At 38.8% G+C, this 16015-nt stretch overlaps 1 protein-coding gene across 4 annotated transcripts in view; it reads right to left on the reverse strand.

Annotated features, from left to right (window-relative positions):
* Positions 1-16015, reverse strand: part of FSIP1 (fibrous sheath interacting protein 1) — a 209992-nt gene that overhangs the window by 182702 nt on the left and 11275 nt on the right. For all 4 annotated transcript variants that reach the window (XM_027569380.1, XM_027569381.1, XM_027569377.1 and 1 more), the window contains exons 3-5: positions 10382-10565; positions 6581-6735; positions 4917-5010 (exon numbers count right to left, since the gene is read on the reverse strand). In XM_027569380.1, coding sequence (XP_027425181.1) covers positions 4917-5010; positions 6581-6735; positions 10382-10565 — 433 coding nt within the window. The remainder of the gene's footprint in view (positions 1-4916; positions 5011-6580; positions 6736-10381; positions 10566-16015) is intronic.

The following is a 16015-nucleotide window of genomic DNA, read 5'->3' on the forward strand; positions in this document are numbered from 1 at the left end:
TCCATTAGAGAAATCAACATTTAGCCCCAGCCTCCTGAAATACAGAGGCTCAGATACTGTCATATCCAGAATTATATTCCTGACACTGTACATGTTCATTTGGAAAAACGAATGCAGTCTTAGTTCTATGAAGATACAGAATTACCGATAGACATGAAAGAAAATATAAGAATCGTACTTTTCAAGACAGATTATCTTCATACGATAGCCTTCAGACATTTAAGTTAGTAAAACAGCATTCTATAAGCTGTAAGTTTAGAGGTACTTTGCAGTCTCTTTTCTTAAATAGTGGATTCCCTGCTAAACAACTCTCAAAGAGAAAAACAGCCTTGAGAAAAACACGTTATTCCAAAAAACTTTTTGAGAAAAACAATATACCTGCCCTAATAAAATGTATTACAAAGCTACAATAATAAAAACAGTGCAATACTGACATCGGTGCCGACAGAAATATTCAGGGAAGAGGATAGAAAATTTGGAAAGAGACCCAATCAGTGCATGATAAAGTGAGATTTCAAATAAGTGAGGAAATGATGGATTATCCACTAAAAGGTCCTGAGATAACTAGTGTTAATATCAAAAACAAATGGAGACTGGGGCACCTTGGTGGCTCAGTCAGTTAAGTAGCCAACTCTTGATTTCGGCTGAGGTCATGATCTCAGGGTCCTGGGACAGAGCCCTGCATCAGGCTCCACCCTCAGTGGGGAGTCTGCTTGAGATTCTCTCTCTCCCTCTCCCTCTGCCCCTGCTCATGCTCACTCTCTCTCTCTCTCTCTTTCTCTCTCTCAAATTTAAAAAAAAAAAAAGGGTTGCCTGGGTGGCTCAGTGGGTTAAGCGTCTGCCTTCAGCTCAGGTCATGATCCCAGGGTCCTGGGATCCAGCCCCAAGTGGGGCCCCCTGCTCAGCAGGGAGCCTGATTCTCCCTCTCCCTCTGCTTCTCACCTGCTTGTACTCTTTCACTCTCTGTCAAATAAATAAAAATTTTTAATTTAATTTAATTTAAAAAACAAATGGAGACAAGCCTTAAAAATTATTTTTTAACCAAAATATTTAACCAAAATGACAAAACCAGTTTAGTCATACAAACAAAACCTAATTTAGCTTCTTTGGCAAGGCTAACTTGACCTGGGTCATCTCTTGCTTATGTCTCTGGAAATCATAAGCAAAACCTCAAGTGTTTTCGAAAACTGATATGAAGTAAACATTGCCCCTGAGCCTCATTCCATGTTTTGGCTTTAGTGTTCCCAGTTTGCAAGCTGCCTTTTTGATGTGTGCACAATAAACTTTTACTAATTACTACTTTGGTGATTCATTGATTTTATTTCTGTTATTTATGATCTTTTGATGCTAGCTAACAAATTGGGGGAAAAAAAACCACCAAATCAACTCCCTACTTCATATATCACAACAAAATGAGTTCTAAGCAGATTAACATTTTAATTTTTTTCATAAAAAATAACTATACTAAAGGAAAACACGGGTACATTTTTTTAAAAAAGATTTTATTTACTTTAGAGAGTGAGTGAGAAGACAACACAAGCCAGGGGAGGGGGAGAGGGAGAAGCAGACTCCCCGCTGAGCAGGGAGCCTAACATGGGGCTCAATCATGGGATCAAGGATCATGATCTGAGCTGAAGGCAGATGCTTAACCGACTGAGCCACTCAGGCACCCAACACAGGTACATTTTTATGTCATCTTATATTGGAAAAGACTTTTTTAAGCAGAGCAACAATGAAAAGAAATGAAATGACTGATTTAGCTAAATAAAAAAAATATATTGGGATGCCTGGGTGGCTCAATCAGTTAAGCGTCTGCCTTTGGCTCAGGTAACGATCCCAGGGTCCTGGGATGGAGTCCTACATCTGGCTCCTTGCTCAGGGGGATGTTGCTTCTCCTTCTGCCTGCCACTCCCCCTGCTCATGCTCTCTCTCTCTCTCTCTCTCTGTGTCTCTCTGACAAATAAATAAATAAAATCTTAAAAAAAATATTAAGTTTGGGAGAGCAAGAAATATCATAAAACTAAAAATAATAAGTTAGAAAAAAATATTTTTGGTATTTATAATAGTCAAAGAATTAGTATCCTTAATATGCAAAGTAGTCCTTCAAATCAGTAAAAAGGAGCACCTCATTTTATAAAAGAACAAGTAATTCCCAAAATGGCTAAAAGACTACATATTCAACCTCCCCAATTACCACAGAGATACAAATTGTGATTTCATTTTAAATAAGTAAAGCTTTAAAACAACGATTAAATCCACTGTTGGGGTGCCTGGGTGGCTCAGTCGGTTAAGCATCTGCCTTCAGCTCAGGTCATGATCCTTGATCCCATGACTGAGCCCCACGTTAGGCTCCCTGCTCAGTGGGGAGTCTGCTTCTCCCTCTCCCTCTGCCCCTCCCCCTGTTCATGCTCTCTCTTGCTCACTCCCTCTCAATAAAATCTTTAAAATAATAATGGTAATAATAATAAATCCATTGTTATTGTGGGTATAGGAAAACAATTCTCAAATACAATACTTGAGGGGGAGTCTAAATTGGTGTAACCTTTTACTATGTCAATATGGATAAAAATCTTTAAAATGTCCAAGCCCTTTGACTAAGTGATTTCCCTTCGAAGTATCTACTGTCACAAATTCACACAAACTTGGTCACTTAAAATAAAAATGTATTCTCTCAGTTCTCGAGGCCCTTAGTCCAAAATCAAGGTTTCTGTAGGGCCACACTCCCTCCGGGGGCTCTCAGAGAGTTCATTCCTTGCCTCTTCCAGTTTCTGGTGGCCGCCAGCATTCCTTGGCCTGAGGCCACGTCACTCCAACCTCTGCCTCCTCCTTCACATGGCCTTCTCTTCTGTGTGCTTCTTCTCCCTCTGCCTCTCTCCTATGAGGATACTCATGATGGCATAGAGCCCTCCTCCATATTCCACAATTATTACTCACAACTGCAAAGACCCTTTTTCCAAATAAGGTAACATTGACAGCTTCCAGGGATTTGATGTGGATATCTCTTGGGGGGCCATTTTTTCAACCTAGTTTCCAACCTAATTTTTCAATTACCACAGAAGGTCATAACAGAATAATTACCCAAGGATGTTATTGCAGCCTTATGTTTCTGAATAAGGCCACATTCTGAGGCTCCAGGTAGACATGAATTCTGGTGGGACACTACTGAACTCACTATAGGTGAGCATCACTCCCTCTGCGGAGCCTCTCCATGTGGCTTGTGTGGCCCTTCCCATAGCATGGCAGCTTCAGCGCAGTCTGACCCTTTACAGGATTGCTGGCTCTCCCCTGAGAGAGCCTTCTAAGAAGAGAAACAGAAACTGCCAGTCCTCTTAGTGGCTAGGGCTGGAACTGGTGTAGGATTACTTCTGCTGTAATCTATCGGTCAAAGTAGGCCCAGCCCAGCCCCGCCTGAAAATACAGGAAGACATAGACTCCATCCCTCTATGAGGACTGGGATGAGCATACACAGAGGGAAGGAACTGATGGCAAACATCTTGGAAGCTAACTACCGCACAGCTCTATTCTTACTGACAGCTAAAGGTGCTCATGAGATGCAAATTAGAAAACCAATTACAAAACACCATATATATAATTTGATCTCATTTTTATTTTTAAAATATACGTGGTTATTTGCACTAAAAATGTCTCAAAAGATAAAGGGTAAGCAAAAATATTAATAATGATTATCTCTGCAAGTTAAGAATTTAGATGATTATTTTTTCTTCCTGTTTACCAATATTTTCTAATAATGATTACATATGTGTTACTTCTATAACAAAATAGAAGTAGAAAGAAAATGGTCTATGATTTTAACAGGCAAATAGCTTTTGGTGTTTTAATTAGGATATACAAATGGTAAATTTCAACAAGGCCAATCTAAATACAGATCTATCAAGGAGAAACTCAGAAAGACTCCTTTAAAAAAAAAAAAAAAAGAAAATCCTTAGTCATAGAAAGGGCAACCCAGATAGGCACCCACCTTCTTGGAGAGAAACATTTGGTGTATTCCAACCCCAAATCCCTCAGGCCTGAGCAGCTTCTGGGCTCTCAATGCTGGGTCCGGAAAGAAACAAACTTGAAGGAATTTCATTCATATCAAAGCTCATGCTAAACAGCTGCAGAAGTCTGAGTCAGGTTCTCGGGCTTCTACAATGTTGGACGTTCACTTTGCAAAAGACAGATGGATGCGAGGATTCTCAGAGAAATCAGAGGCCCTTGCTCAGAGTCAGTCTTCACCCCGAGCAGTACTGGAGAACCACTTACGTGGCATAGGTTAAAGGATTTCCAAAGGGTCCTGCCAAATCAACTGCTTATCAACTGCTTCCCAATCCCTAAAATTTTCACCACTGTATAAGTAAGCTCAAGATTACATGACTCCGTAATACCTCTGTAGATGAAGAAGGAGGAAGAGAAGATAAAGGAGGAGAAGGATGAAAAGAAGGATCAGAGATACACATAAACACAAGGTGAGAATGTAAAAACATGCACAATTAATTGGCTGGTCTCAAAAGCAAGACCAGAAGAGAACAGGAAATAAGACAAATCAGATTTTTATGAAAGGGAGTGCAGAAGCCTGAGTGGGCCCCTCCATGGAAGCATTCTAGGCAGTTAGGAGACTGTCTGCATCAACTGGGTGTCTAGAGGTATCTAAGAGGACAAGAAGTAAAGGCAAAGACACTTTCTCTTTGCCAATTTTTCACTGCCCTGCCCCCACACCCTTGAGCAGACACAAACCCTAGAAACCTCTGAAACTTATCTACACTCAGGAGAGTTCCATATAATCCTACCTAATGTAATCATTTCCCCTAAAGAACAGTTAGGCTCAAAGAAAAAGAAAAAATAGCTGAACTGGGAATCTTATTTTAATCCAAATAATCTATGACTCTGAGATAAAAACAAAGACAAATTTTACTCACCGACAGTTTCTTCTGATGCAGCAGTCAAAGCTAGGAACTTTTTTGTATTTTCCATCTCCTCATTACTTTGCAAAGTTTCACTGGTTTTTGCAGACTAATAAAAGAGAAACAAGTTTAAACATGGAAAAAGAAGGCAACTAAACTCAGTATTTTTTAAAATTCCATGGATTCCAAACTGTGTACATACAAACAAGAAGGTTCAGGTCATTTGTACTTCTTTAATTGGGAAATCTATTAGTGCTCTTGTTCCCACAAAATTCTAGCTAATAATATTCCCAAATAGAGTTGGAATATATGTCTATCATTACATAATAATTATCTTGCTTAAATCTTCTGTAGCTTCTGTTTAATATTTCTATAACTAATGAGTAACCTAAAGGTACATCATCAAATTACAGTTTCAGACATTTCAAGATTGATGCTGTATTTTATTATGGGTCCAGTTACCATTCTTTTTTTTTTTTTTTTTTAAGATTTTATCTATCTACTTGACAGAGAGAGACAAAGCGAGAGAAGGAACACAAGCAGGGGGAGTGGGAGAGGGAGAAGCAGGCTTCCCGCTGAGCAGGGAGCCCGATGTGGGGCTGGATCCCAGGACCCTGGGACCATGACCTGAGCCAAAGGCAGATGCCTAACGACTGAGCCACCCAGGTGCCCCTCCAGTTATCATTCTTGTTTCCAAACAAGTAAAAATTTGCTTTGAGACTCAATAAGAGTAAATGATAGACTAATTTTTTCTGCTAAAATATACACAAATCATTTCTCTAGTTTAAAGCACTGCGTTTTGTATGGTGCTTTCTTTCTAGCCCGTGGTCTGCCTGGGAATCTTGTAAAAATGTATTCTTAATTACTTCATTATTAATTCATATTATCGTCTAGGAAATTTCCTTGAAGTCAGTCAACTGATCAAGGAGGAATTTATCAAAAACAACCAATCTGTTTTTACAATACTCCTTACTTTACAAGTGCTTTCCTTTAAGAGGCAAAGTTCAAATATGAGCCAATGGCTCTACATCAAGTCAGTGCAAACATCTGGTCAACTTCCACCCCTCAATACTACAGAGAATAAAAGGTCCAAGAAGGCCAAGCAATGTTAACAGAGCACTAGAAATGTACTGAGACAGAAGCAAATAGAGTCTGGTCACAGACCACAAGCACTTTATGGCTTCTCAGAGATCAGCGTATGACCGGCATATGAAACACTGAACTTTCCACTCCCTGGTCACAAAAGTTTACTCAAATAATAATGGTCATCAGAGGGTTAAATATTTGGTATATTTATGTATTTATCTCCAAACTATAAGCTTGCTGAAGAAAAAGCCGACACACGTACTCAAACATAGGTGCCACATCACTTTCTATTCCAGAGATGGAGGAACCCCAGCCTGACACTGGGAAGAGAGGTCTACTGTGCTGTCGTGGAAAACAAACATGCCAATGCAGTGCCTGAAATCTGGAATGCTGCTAAGTTACCTTGTCTGGTTCCCGAAAACTATCTCCCCCACCCACCCCCTCAATACGGACATATACACGCCACTGTCCTACTTCCACAAAATAAATCAATAAAGGCAGACCACACTGATATGACCACAGTCCATGCTTTTCTTACTTATCTTAAAGGAAACTGTTTCTTCCATGTTAGCATATGGTTAAACAGTTCTTACCTTAAGTTCTTCCCACAGCTTTATTCTCATGTCTAGACCTTGCTTCTTAATTTCTTTTTCTCTATATTGTCTCTTCACCAATATCTTATCAAGCCTCTTCATCTTCTGAATGGCATCTTGAAGTTGAGAATCTAATTCTTTTAATTCGAGTTCATCTATATTGTGTTGAAAGTAGGAATGAGCTTGAAGTTTAGTACAACCATAAAGTTTTGTTTTGTGTTTACTATTTGTTCTTTCATTCAACAAATGTTTATGGCTCACGAGAATAACTAGCATTGGTGTCATGTATCTTGATTTACAAAGTGCTCCCACATGTATTTTTTCATATAATTATCTAACAACCCTGTGAAATAGACATTTATCTCTGTTTCACAGTTGAAATAACTGGGTCTTTTCTTTTTTTCCCTTTTTAAAATTTTTTTAATTTAAGCACAATTGACACACAATGTTACATTAGTTTCAGGTGTACAACATAGTAATTTAAAACTCTATAACATGCTATATGTTCACCAAAAGTATAGCTGCCATCTGTCACCATGTAATGCTATTATAATACCACTGACTGAAAAAAAGATAAAACAATACCATTGACTGTAATCCCAAAGCTGTGCCCTTTATTCCCATGACTTATTAATCCCATAACTGGAAGCCTATATTTCCCACTCCCCTTCACCCATTTTGCCCATCCCCCATACCCTTTTCTTTCTGACAACTATCACTTTTTTCTCTTTATTTATAGGTCTGATTCTGCTTTTTTGTTTATTCATTTTTGTTTTTTAGATTCCACATATAAGTAAAATCATATGGTATTTGTCTTTCTCAGCCTGACTTATTTCAATTAGCATAATACCTTTTAGGTCCATCCATATTGTCACAAATGACAAAATTTCATCTTATTATGGCTGCCTAATATTCCATTGTGTGTGTGTGTGTGTGTGTGTGTGTGAATATATACACATTTTCTTTAACCATTTATCTATTAATGGACACTTGAGTTGCTTCCATATCTCGGCTACAAAAGATGATAATCTGTCAATGAACATAAACGCTCATATACTAAAGTCTCAGCCACTCCAGGTTAGATCATTAGAAATGGCATATTCTGCTAAGAAAGACCAAATTTTGCAACTTTTTAAAATCCAGAGAGTGCAGTGTGTTTCTCTATAATGTATATCACTTTCTCTTTAAGAAAAAGGAGATACTTCCAGAAGGGAATTAGCTTATCCAAAAAGAATACTGATCTTATTAATAAGGAGGCTCTGCAAACCTTATTGCTTATTTATTTCAAATGCAACAGCCTTTAGTTCTAGTTCCTCACTGCCAATCCTAGCACTCTCAGCCTCCATATACATAGGTGGTCTATATGGCAGGAACTCATGCATGAAGGAACTCAGGCAGTTCTGAAACAGTATAAACAAGTACAGCATAAACTGGGCCAACAGCAGGGTGCCTGGGGTGGTTCAGTGGGTTGGACGTCTGAGACTTGATTTTGACTAGGGGTCATGATCTCAGGATCATGAGATCGAATCTGGGAGCTGGGCTCCACACTCAGCATGGAGTCTGCTTGTCCCTCTCCCTCTGCTGCTCCCCCACTTGCTCCCACACATGCTCTCTCACTCTCTCTCTCAAATAAATAAAATCAATGAAATCTTTAAACTGGGCCAACAGCTAATCTCAACTATAATGCCTCATCTTCTGATAACTGTGATCCTGAGGCACCTGGCCCAACTTTGAGAGCTAACCTCATCCCAGACATACTCTAAGTCAGCAGTTCTCAAAGGTTATGACCTCAGCTTCCCTTTATAGCCTTAAAAATTATTGAGAACCCAAAGTCGCTTTTGTTTATGTTACATCTATTGATAATTACCATTTTAGAAATCAAAACTTTTTAGAAAATATTTTAGAATATATTTATTCATTTAAAAATGATGTTATTAGAAATTACATATTAACATAAATATAACATTTTTATGATAAATAACTATATACTCTAAAAAATTATTAAGAAGAATGGCATTGTTTTAAATTTTTAATATCTAGCCTGATAGAAGACATCTAGATTCTCAAATCTGCTTGTACAATCTATTGCAATCTCTTGTTTCACTTAGAGTATATGAAGAAAATTTGGCCTCATAAAGACATACACTTGGAAAAGGGGGGAGAAATGTAATAACTTTCTCAGATAACTGTGGATACTCTTCTTTGATACTACATCAAAACTCAACAAGGGGTAGTTTTTTAAAGAGTAGTTGTAATGCGAAATCTGTAACCATATCAGCGAGCTTTTTGTATTTGTTCTATTAAAATCCATGCATCTATCTTTCACACTGAATGGATCTTTTACCCTGCATTGGTCATTTGGAAAATAGTGGTTCATTGAATTATGCAGACCTTCAAAATGTTAACACATTTAATATTTAATATTTTTAAAAATCTCATTGGTTAGTACTGTCATCAAATTTTATCAGATAAGTCTAAGTATTGGAATGGCATACACAAGTTTTCCAAATTTCTAGTTTTCACTTGAAAGCCCAATTTTTATCATTGACAAAAGATACTATCAATTATTTTCCTTGAAGTAAAAGGCTCATTTCACCTTAAAAAAAAATGGCTGCCAACTACCCAAGTCTGAATGATAATAGTTTGTCTGTGAGTCATTCTTTCGCATAAGAATGGTGTTCCATTAAAAAGTGGCCAGTTCGGTTCTCAACTTAAACTATCATACAAGTACTCCTCAACACCAATTTCACATTTTGGTTGACAGCAGAATTGCTTCATATACCTCCCATTTTACCTCCCAGGCAATTATAAAGATGTATATTCGAAAATCAAGATTTAATGCAATTAATAATTTTTACTGCTCCATCAAAGATGTTCTTGAATGACATTGGCTACTTCTTTCTTCTGCCAGTGCCTGGTCATGAAGAACACAGTGACTACTAGTACAATGTGATACATTGCCTTTATTCACGTGAAAGCCCTGGCAATTTTACTCACTATTGCTTCTGTACCATCATTGCAAATGTCCATTCAGTGGGCAAAAAGGCAAATAGCATTATTTCAGTATTATAATGAATTGTATTATTAATATATCAGTATTATGATGAAAGTAGTTTTTTATTTTGCAGAATTCCTATAAGCGTCTCAGCAATCCCCCAGGGCTCTGCAGACCACATTTTGAGAAATGCTGTTCTAATTCACTCTGACCAGTATTAATTTAATAACCAGGGGAAAAAAGGAGTCGTTTAAAATCCAAAAGTTATTAAGATCAAATGGGAGGGGTGCCTTGGTGGCTCAGTCATTAGGCATCTGCCTTCAGCTCAGGTCATGATCCCAGAATCCTGGGATCGAACCCCGCATTGGGCTCCCTGCTCGGCGGGAAGCCTGCTTCTCCCTCTCTCACTCCCCCTGCTTGTGTTCCCTCTCTAGCTGTCTCTCTCCCAGTCAAATAAATAAAAATTAAAAAAAAAAAATCTTAAAAAAAAAAGATCAAATGGGATTATCCCTAAGAAGGCATTTATAAATTACAGAGTACGTTTTATTGCACAATTTAGTCATCAAAAAGATCGATAAATCATGTCATAAAATGCAGCAATATTTCCTATTGATTAACATAAAATGACCACAATAACAATTTTATTAAATGACAAATTTCACATATTGTAAATAAAAACCGGTGCTTACAAAGGTATGCCTCTTAACTATTATTTCTACATAGCAGATAAAAAACACATGTAACTCTAATATTTGAACTATAATATCTATCATTGTCATTAACCAATCACCTAGTGATTATCCTACCTGAACATTCAGGGATTGTCTGATGCTGAATGAAGTTCAGATCTCCATCTGATCCATCCTCCACCAATTTTGGTTTCTCAGAGTCCTCTTCCGCTTTATCATCAACACTGTTTCTACTTTCCTCGGCATTACTGCTGTCTGAGTGGTTCTCTTTGCCAGAGTTCAACTTGATTGCAGTATCAACCTAAATTATTTCCAAAGAAATAGTTTTCATAAATAATATATTCTTTTTTTTTTTAAGATTTTATTTATTCATTCGAGACACAGAGATAGAGAGAGAGAGAGCACGAGCAGGGGGAGAAGCAGGCTCCCCGATGAGCAGGGAGCCAGACGTGGGGCTCGATCCCAGCACCCCGGGATCATGACCAGAGCCGAAGGCAGACACTTAACCATCTGAGCCACCCAAGCACCCCAATAATATATTCTTTAAAACTTTACATTTCTAGACTAGTTGAACACTAGTGTATGTGTGTCCTCACATACTTATATTAGTGTTCAACTAGTCTAGAAATAGAACACTTTTTAATTAAATATAATTTAACTACACAACTAAATTTAATAACATTTGCACCAAAGAGATATGCTCTATTCTCCAGCAATTTCCAGCACTAGGGAGAAGGGTCAGGAATCAGTCGCAAAAGGAACCATTCTCTGCCAGCTCTGGAGATGAGGCATGATGGTGCCTGCTCCCTGAGCTTACACTCGGACAGAGAGTCAGAGGTCTAGAGCTATGCTGTCCCATTCGAGGGCCACTAGCCTCGTGTGGCTATCGAAGAGTTGAAAAGCCAAGAGCCTGAATAGAGATGTGTTTCTAAGGAGATTCTTCAAGTCAGAACCCTGTGCTTTGGTGATTATTTTTATGCTATTCACAGTTTTTCTATTTCATTTTGGTTTCTCTTTCTATTTTAGCAAGGCTCATTTTGAAAACACCAGCTGGGGGCAGCTGTGTTTTCCTGAGAGAACAAGAAAAGACACCCATGGCTGCGTCAGGAAAAGAAACAGGGATCATAGTGCCCTGACAGCTGCGAGTGGCAGTGAGAGTCACAGTGGAAGTGAATACGGCCCAAGAGAGAGGCAAAACCTCAGAGAGAGAGTCAACCGCTTCTGGGAGGAACACCTTTCCCCTCCCAACGGAGGAATCCAGCCTTTGGAGGGTTTTCTGTTCTCTCTGCACCTACGTGGTCAACTCTCAGCCACGGTAATCTGTGCCCCCTTGTGAATCTCCAGGGCAGAAGGGGCTGGTGTGGAGAATTAAGCTCCAGGGACACAGGGCTGCACACGAGCATCTCTGTTCACCTGGACTAGGACATAAGCCCCAGCAGAACTGAGTCAGTGGGATAATCCTCAGAGCCAACATTTCCTGAAGAATTAATACTGGGCAGGCCTGTGCTAAATACTTTACACACTCTGCCTCATTCACTGCTCACAGTGACGCTATGCTATAGGCAGGTACTATCCTGATTTAACAAAGAAGAAAACAGCCAGTATAGAATGAAACCAGTGGAGGCCTAACCTATAAACAAGCAAAACAATGCCTCCTCTGTGTAATCTTGGAGGTGCTAAAGAGGATCCCCTGTTCAAAAACACACTTCTGTGAAAGGCCGGGTTAAAGCCTTCAATGCCATAATACCCAGTAAATCCTTTAGGCTATATAGTTCTGTGAAAATGCTGAAATTGCTGGCAGAGATCACATGAGCCCTGTCAGTTATTTATATCTTGGCATAAAGGAATTTGGCCGACCTTCCCCCGAGAATGGTTTTTATATAGGGGAATACAGAATATATGAAACATAACTAGATATTAGCAATATACTTGGATAATAACACACTTCAGGACACAAAAAGACCTTTCATATATATCATTCCATATGATCCTCTTAGAATGAGCAGGAAGCAATGAAGCAAAAAGATGAAACTGGAGAACAAAAGGCAAACTTTGCCCATTTTATAATTTTACCCATAGCTCCCCACTCCATTAGCACCAACCATCTTTAGTTTATTTGGAAATAAACTAAAAAGAGCTTCCAGAAATTAAAAATATATCATTAACTTTAAAAATTCGATGGAGCGGCGCATCGTGGCTCAGTCGTTAAGTGTCTGCCTTCGGCTCAGGTCATGATCCCAGGGTCCTGGGATCGAGCCCCACATCAGGTTCCCTGCTAAGTAGGGAGCCTGCTTCTCCCTCTCCCACTCCACCTGCTTGTGTTCCCTCTCTCACTATGTCTCTGTCAAATAAATAAATAAAATCTTTAAAAATAAATAAATAAATAATAAAAATTCGATGGCTTAGGGATGCCTGGGGGGTTCAGATGGTTGGGCATTTGCCTTCAATTCAGGTCATGATCCCAGGGTCCTGGGATCAAACCCCGCATTGGACTTTCTGCTCATCGGGGAGCCTCCTTCTCCCTCTGCCTACCACTCTCCCTGCTTGCATTCTCTATGTATATCAAATAAATAAATAAAATCTTTAAAAAAATAAAAAATAAAAAAACAAAGATAAAAATTCAATGGATTAAAGAATGGATTTGACATTGTGTAAGAAAGAATTCAAGAATTTAAAAATATGTGTTAAAAATTCCCCAGGATGAAGCACAGAGAAAGAAATGAATAGAAAATATTAAAAAGAAGATAAGAGACATAAAGTATAGAAGAGAAAATTTCAACAGACATTTAATATGACTTTCAGGATGACGCAAGGGAAAAAAAGAAGGCAATATTAGAAACATCTGAAAAACAATGGCTGAGAATTTTTCTTTTCTTTTTTTTTTAAGATTTTATTTCTTTATTTGACAGCGAGAGAGGCAGCGAGAGAGGGAACACAAGCAGGGGGAGTGGGAGAGGGAGAAGCAGGCTTCCTGCTGAGCAGGGAGCCCAATGCGGGGCTCGATCCCAGGACCCTGGGATCATGACCTGAGCCGAAGGCAGATGCTTAACAACTGAGCCACACAGGCGCCCCAAGAATAACTTTAAAAAAAAAAAAACAACTGGGCGGCTGGGTGGCTCAGTTGGTTGAGCGACTGCCTTCAGCTCAGGTCATGATCCTGGAGTCCCGGGATCGAGTCCCACATCAGGCTCCCTGCTCAGTGGGGAGTCTGCTTATCCCTCTGACCCTCTTCCCTCTCGTGCTCTCTATCTCTCATTCTCTCTCAAATAAATAAATAAAATCTTTAAAAAAAATAAAAAAATAATAATAAATTAAAAAAAAAACAACTAACACTATCAACTGCTGGTGAGAATGCAGAGCACCTGGAACTCTCATATTTTTCATGGGAACAGAAAACAGTTTTGCAGTTTCTTTTAGTTAAACATACACTTACCATACAATCCAGCAATCCAACTCCTAGGTATTTACCCAAGAAAAATAAAAAACTACTTCCCCCCAAAAAGCAGTATACACATATTAATAGCAGCTTTCTTCATAATCACCAAAACTTACAACCAATCCAAATGTTCCTTAACATGTGAATGGATAAAGATCAGAGCAGAAATCAATGAAATAGAAACCAAAAGAACAGTAGAACAGATCAACGAAACTAGGAGCTGGTTCTTTGAAAGAATTAACAAGATTGATAAACCCCTGGCCAGACTGATCAAAAAGAAAAGAGAAATGACCCAAATCAACAAAATCATGAATGAAAGAGGAGAGATCACAATCAACACCAAAGAAATACAAACAATTATAAGAACATATTATGAGCAACTCTATGCCAGCAAATTAGATAACCTGGAAGAAATGGATGCATTCCTGGAGATGTATCAACTACCAAAATTGAACCAGGAAGAAATAGAAATCCTGAACAGACCTATAACCACTAAGGAAATTGAAGCAGTCATCAAAAATCTCCCAACAAGAGCCCAGGGCCAGATGGCTTCCCAGGGGAATTCTATCAGACATTTTAAGAAGAATTAATACCTATTCTCCTGAAACTGTTCCAAAAAATAGAAACGGAAGGGAAACTTCCAAACTCATTTTATGAGGCCACCATTACCTTGATCCCAAAACCAGACAAAGACCCCATCAAAAAGGAGAATTACAGACCAATATCCTTGATGAACATGGATGCAAAAATTCTCACCAAAATACTAGCCAATAGGATCCAAGAGTACATTAAAAGGATTATTCACCACGGCCAAGTGGGATTCATCCCTGGGCTGCAAGGCTGGTTCAACATTTGCAAATCAATCAACGTGATACAATACATTAACAAAAGAAAGAACAAGAATCATATGATCCTCCAATAGATGCAGAAAAAGCATTTGACAAAGTACAGCATCCTTTCTTGATCAAAACTCTTCAGAGTATAGGGATACAGGGTACATACCTCAATATCATAAAAGCCATCTACGAAAAACCTACAGCGAATATCATTCTCAATGGGGAAAAGCTGAGAGCTTTTCCCCTAAGGTCAGGAACGTGGTAGGGATGTCCACTCTCACCACTGCTATTCAACATAGTATTAGAAGTCCTAGCCACAGCAATCAGACAACAAAAGGAAATCAAAGGCATCCAAATCGGCAAAGAGGAAGTCAAACTCTCACTCTTTGCAGATGATATGATACTGTATGTGGAAAACCCAAAACACTCCACCCCAAAACTGCTAGAACTCATCCAGGAATTCAGTAAAGTAGCAGGATATAAAATCAATGCACAGAAATCAGTGGCATTCCTATACACCAACAACAAGACAGAAGAGAGACAAATCAAGGAGTCGATCCCATTCACAATTGCACCCAAAACCATAAGATACCTAGGAATAAATTTAACCAAAGAGGCAAAGGATCTGTACTCAGAAAACTATAAAATACTCATGAAAGAAATTGAAGAAGACACAAAGAAATGGAAAAACGTTCCATGCTCATGGATTGGAAGAACCAACATTGTGAAGATGTCAATGCTACCTAGAGCAATCTACACATTCAATGCAATCCCCATCAAAATACCATCCACTTTTTTCAAAGAAATGGAACAAATAATCCTAAAGTTTGTATGGAACCAGAAGAGACCCCGAATAGCCAGAGGAATGTTGAAAAAGAAAAGCAAAGCTGGCAGCATCACAATTCCGGACTTCCAGCTCTATTACAAAGCTGTCATCATCAAGACAGTATGGTACTGGCACAAAAACAGACACATAGATCAATGGAACAGAATAGAGAGCCCAGAAATGGACGCTCAACTCTATGGTCAACTCATCTTTGACAAAGCAGGAAAGAATGTCCAGTGGAAAAAAGACAGTCTCTTCAACAAACGGTGTTGGGAAAATTGGACAGCCACATGCAGAAGAATGACACTGGACCATTTCCTTACACCACACACAAAAATAGACTCCAAATGGTTGAAAGACCTAAACGTGAGACAGGAGTCCATCAAAATCCTAAAGGAGAACACAGGCAGCAACCTCTTCGACCTCAGCCACAGCAACTTCTTCCTAGGAACATCGCCAAAGGCAAGGGAAGCCAGGGCAAAAATGAACTATTGGGATTTCATCAAGATAAAAAGCTTTTGCACAGCAAAAGAAACAGTCCACAAAACCAAAAGACAACCGACAGAATGGGAGAAAATATTTGCAAATGACATATCAGATAAAGGGCTAGTATCCAAAATCTATAAAGAACTTATCAAACTCAACACCCAAAG

This window comes from Zalophus californianus, chromosome 6, assembly GCF_009762305.2.
Source record: "Zalophus californianus isolate mZalCal1 chromosome 6, mZalCal1.pri.v2, whole genome shotgun sequence".
In the NCBI taxonomy this organism is placed as follows: domain Eukaryota; kingdom Metazoa; phylum Chordata; class Mammalia; order Carnivora; family Otariidae; genus Zalophus; species Zalophus californianus.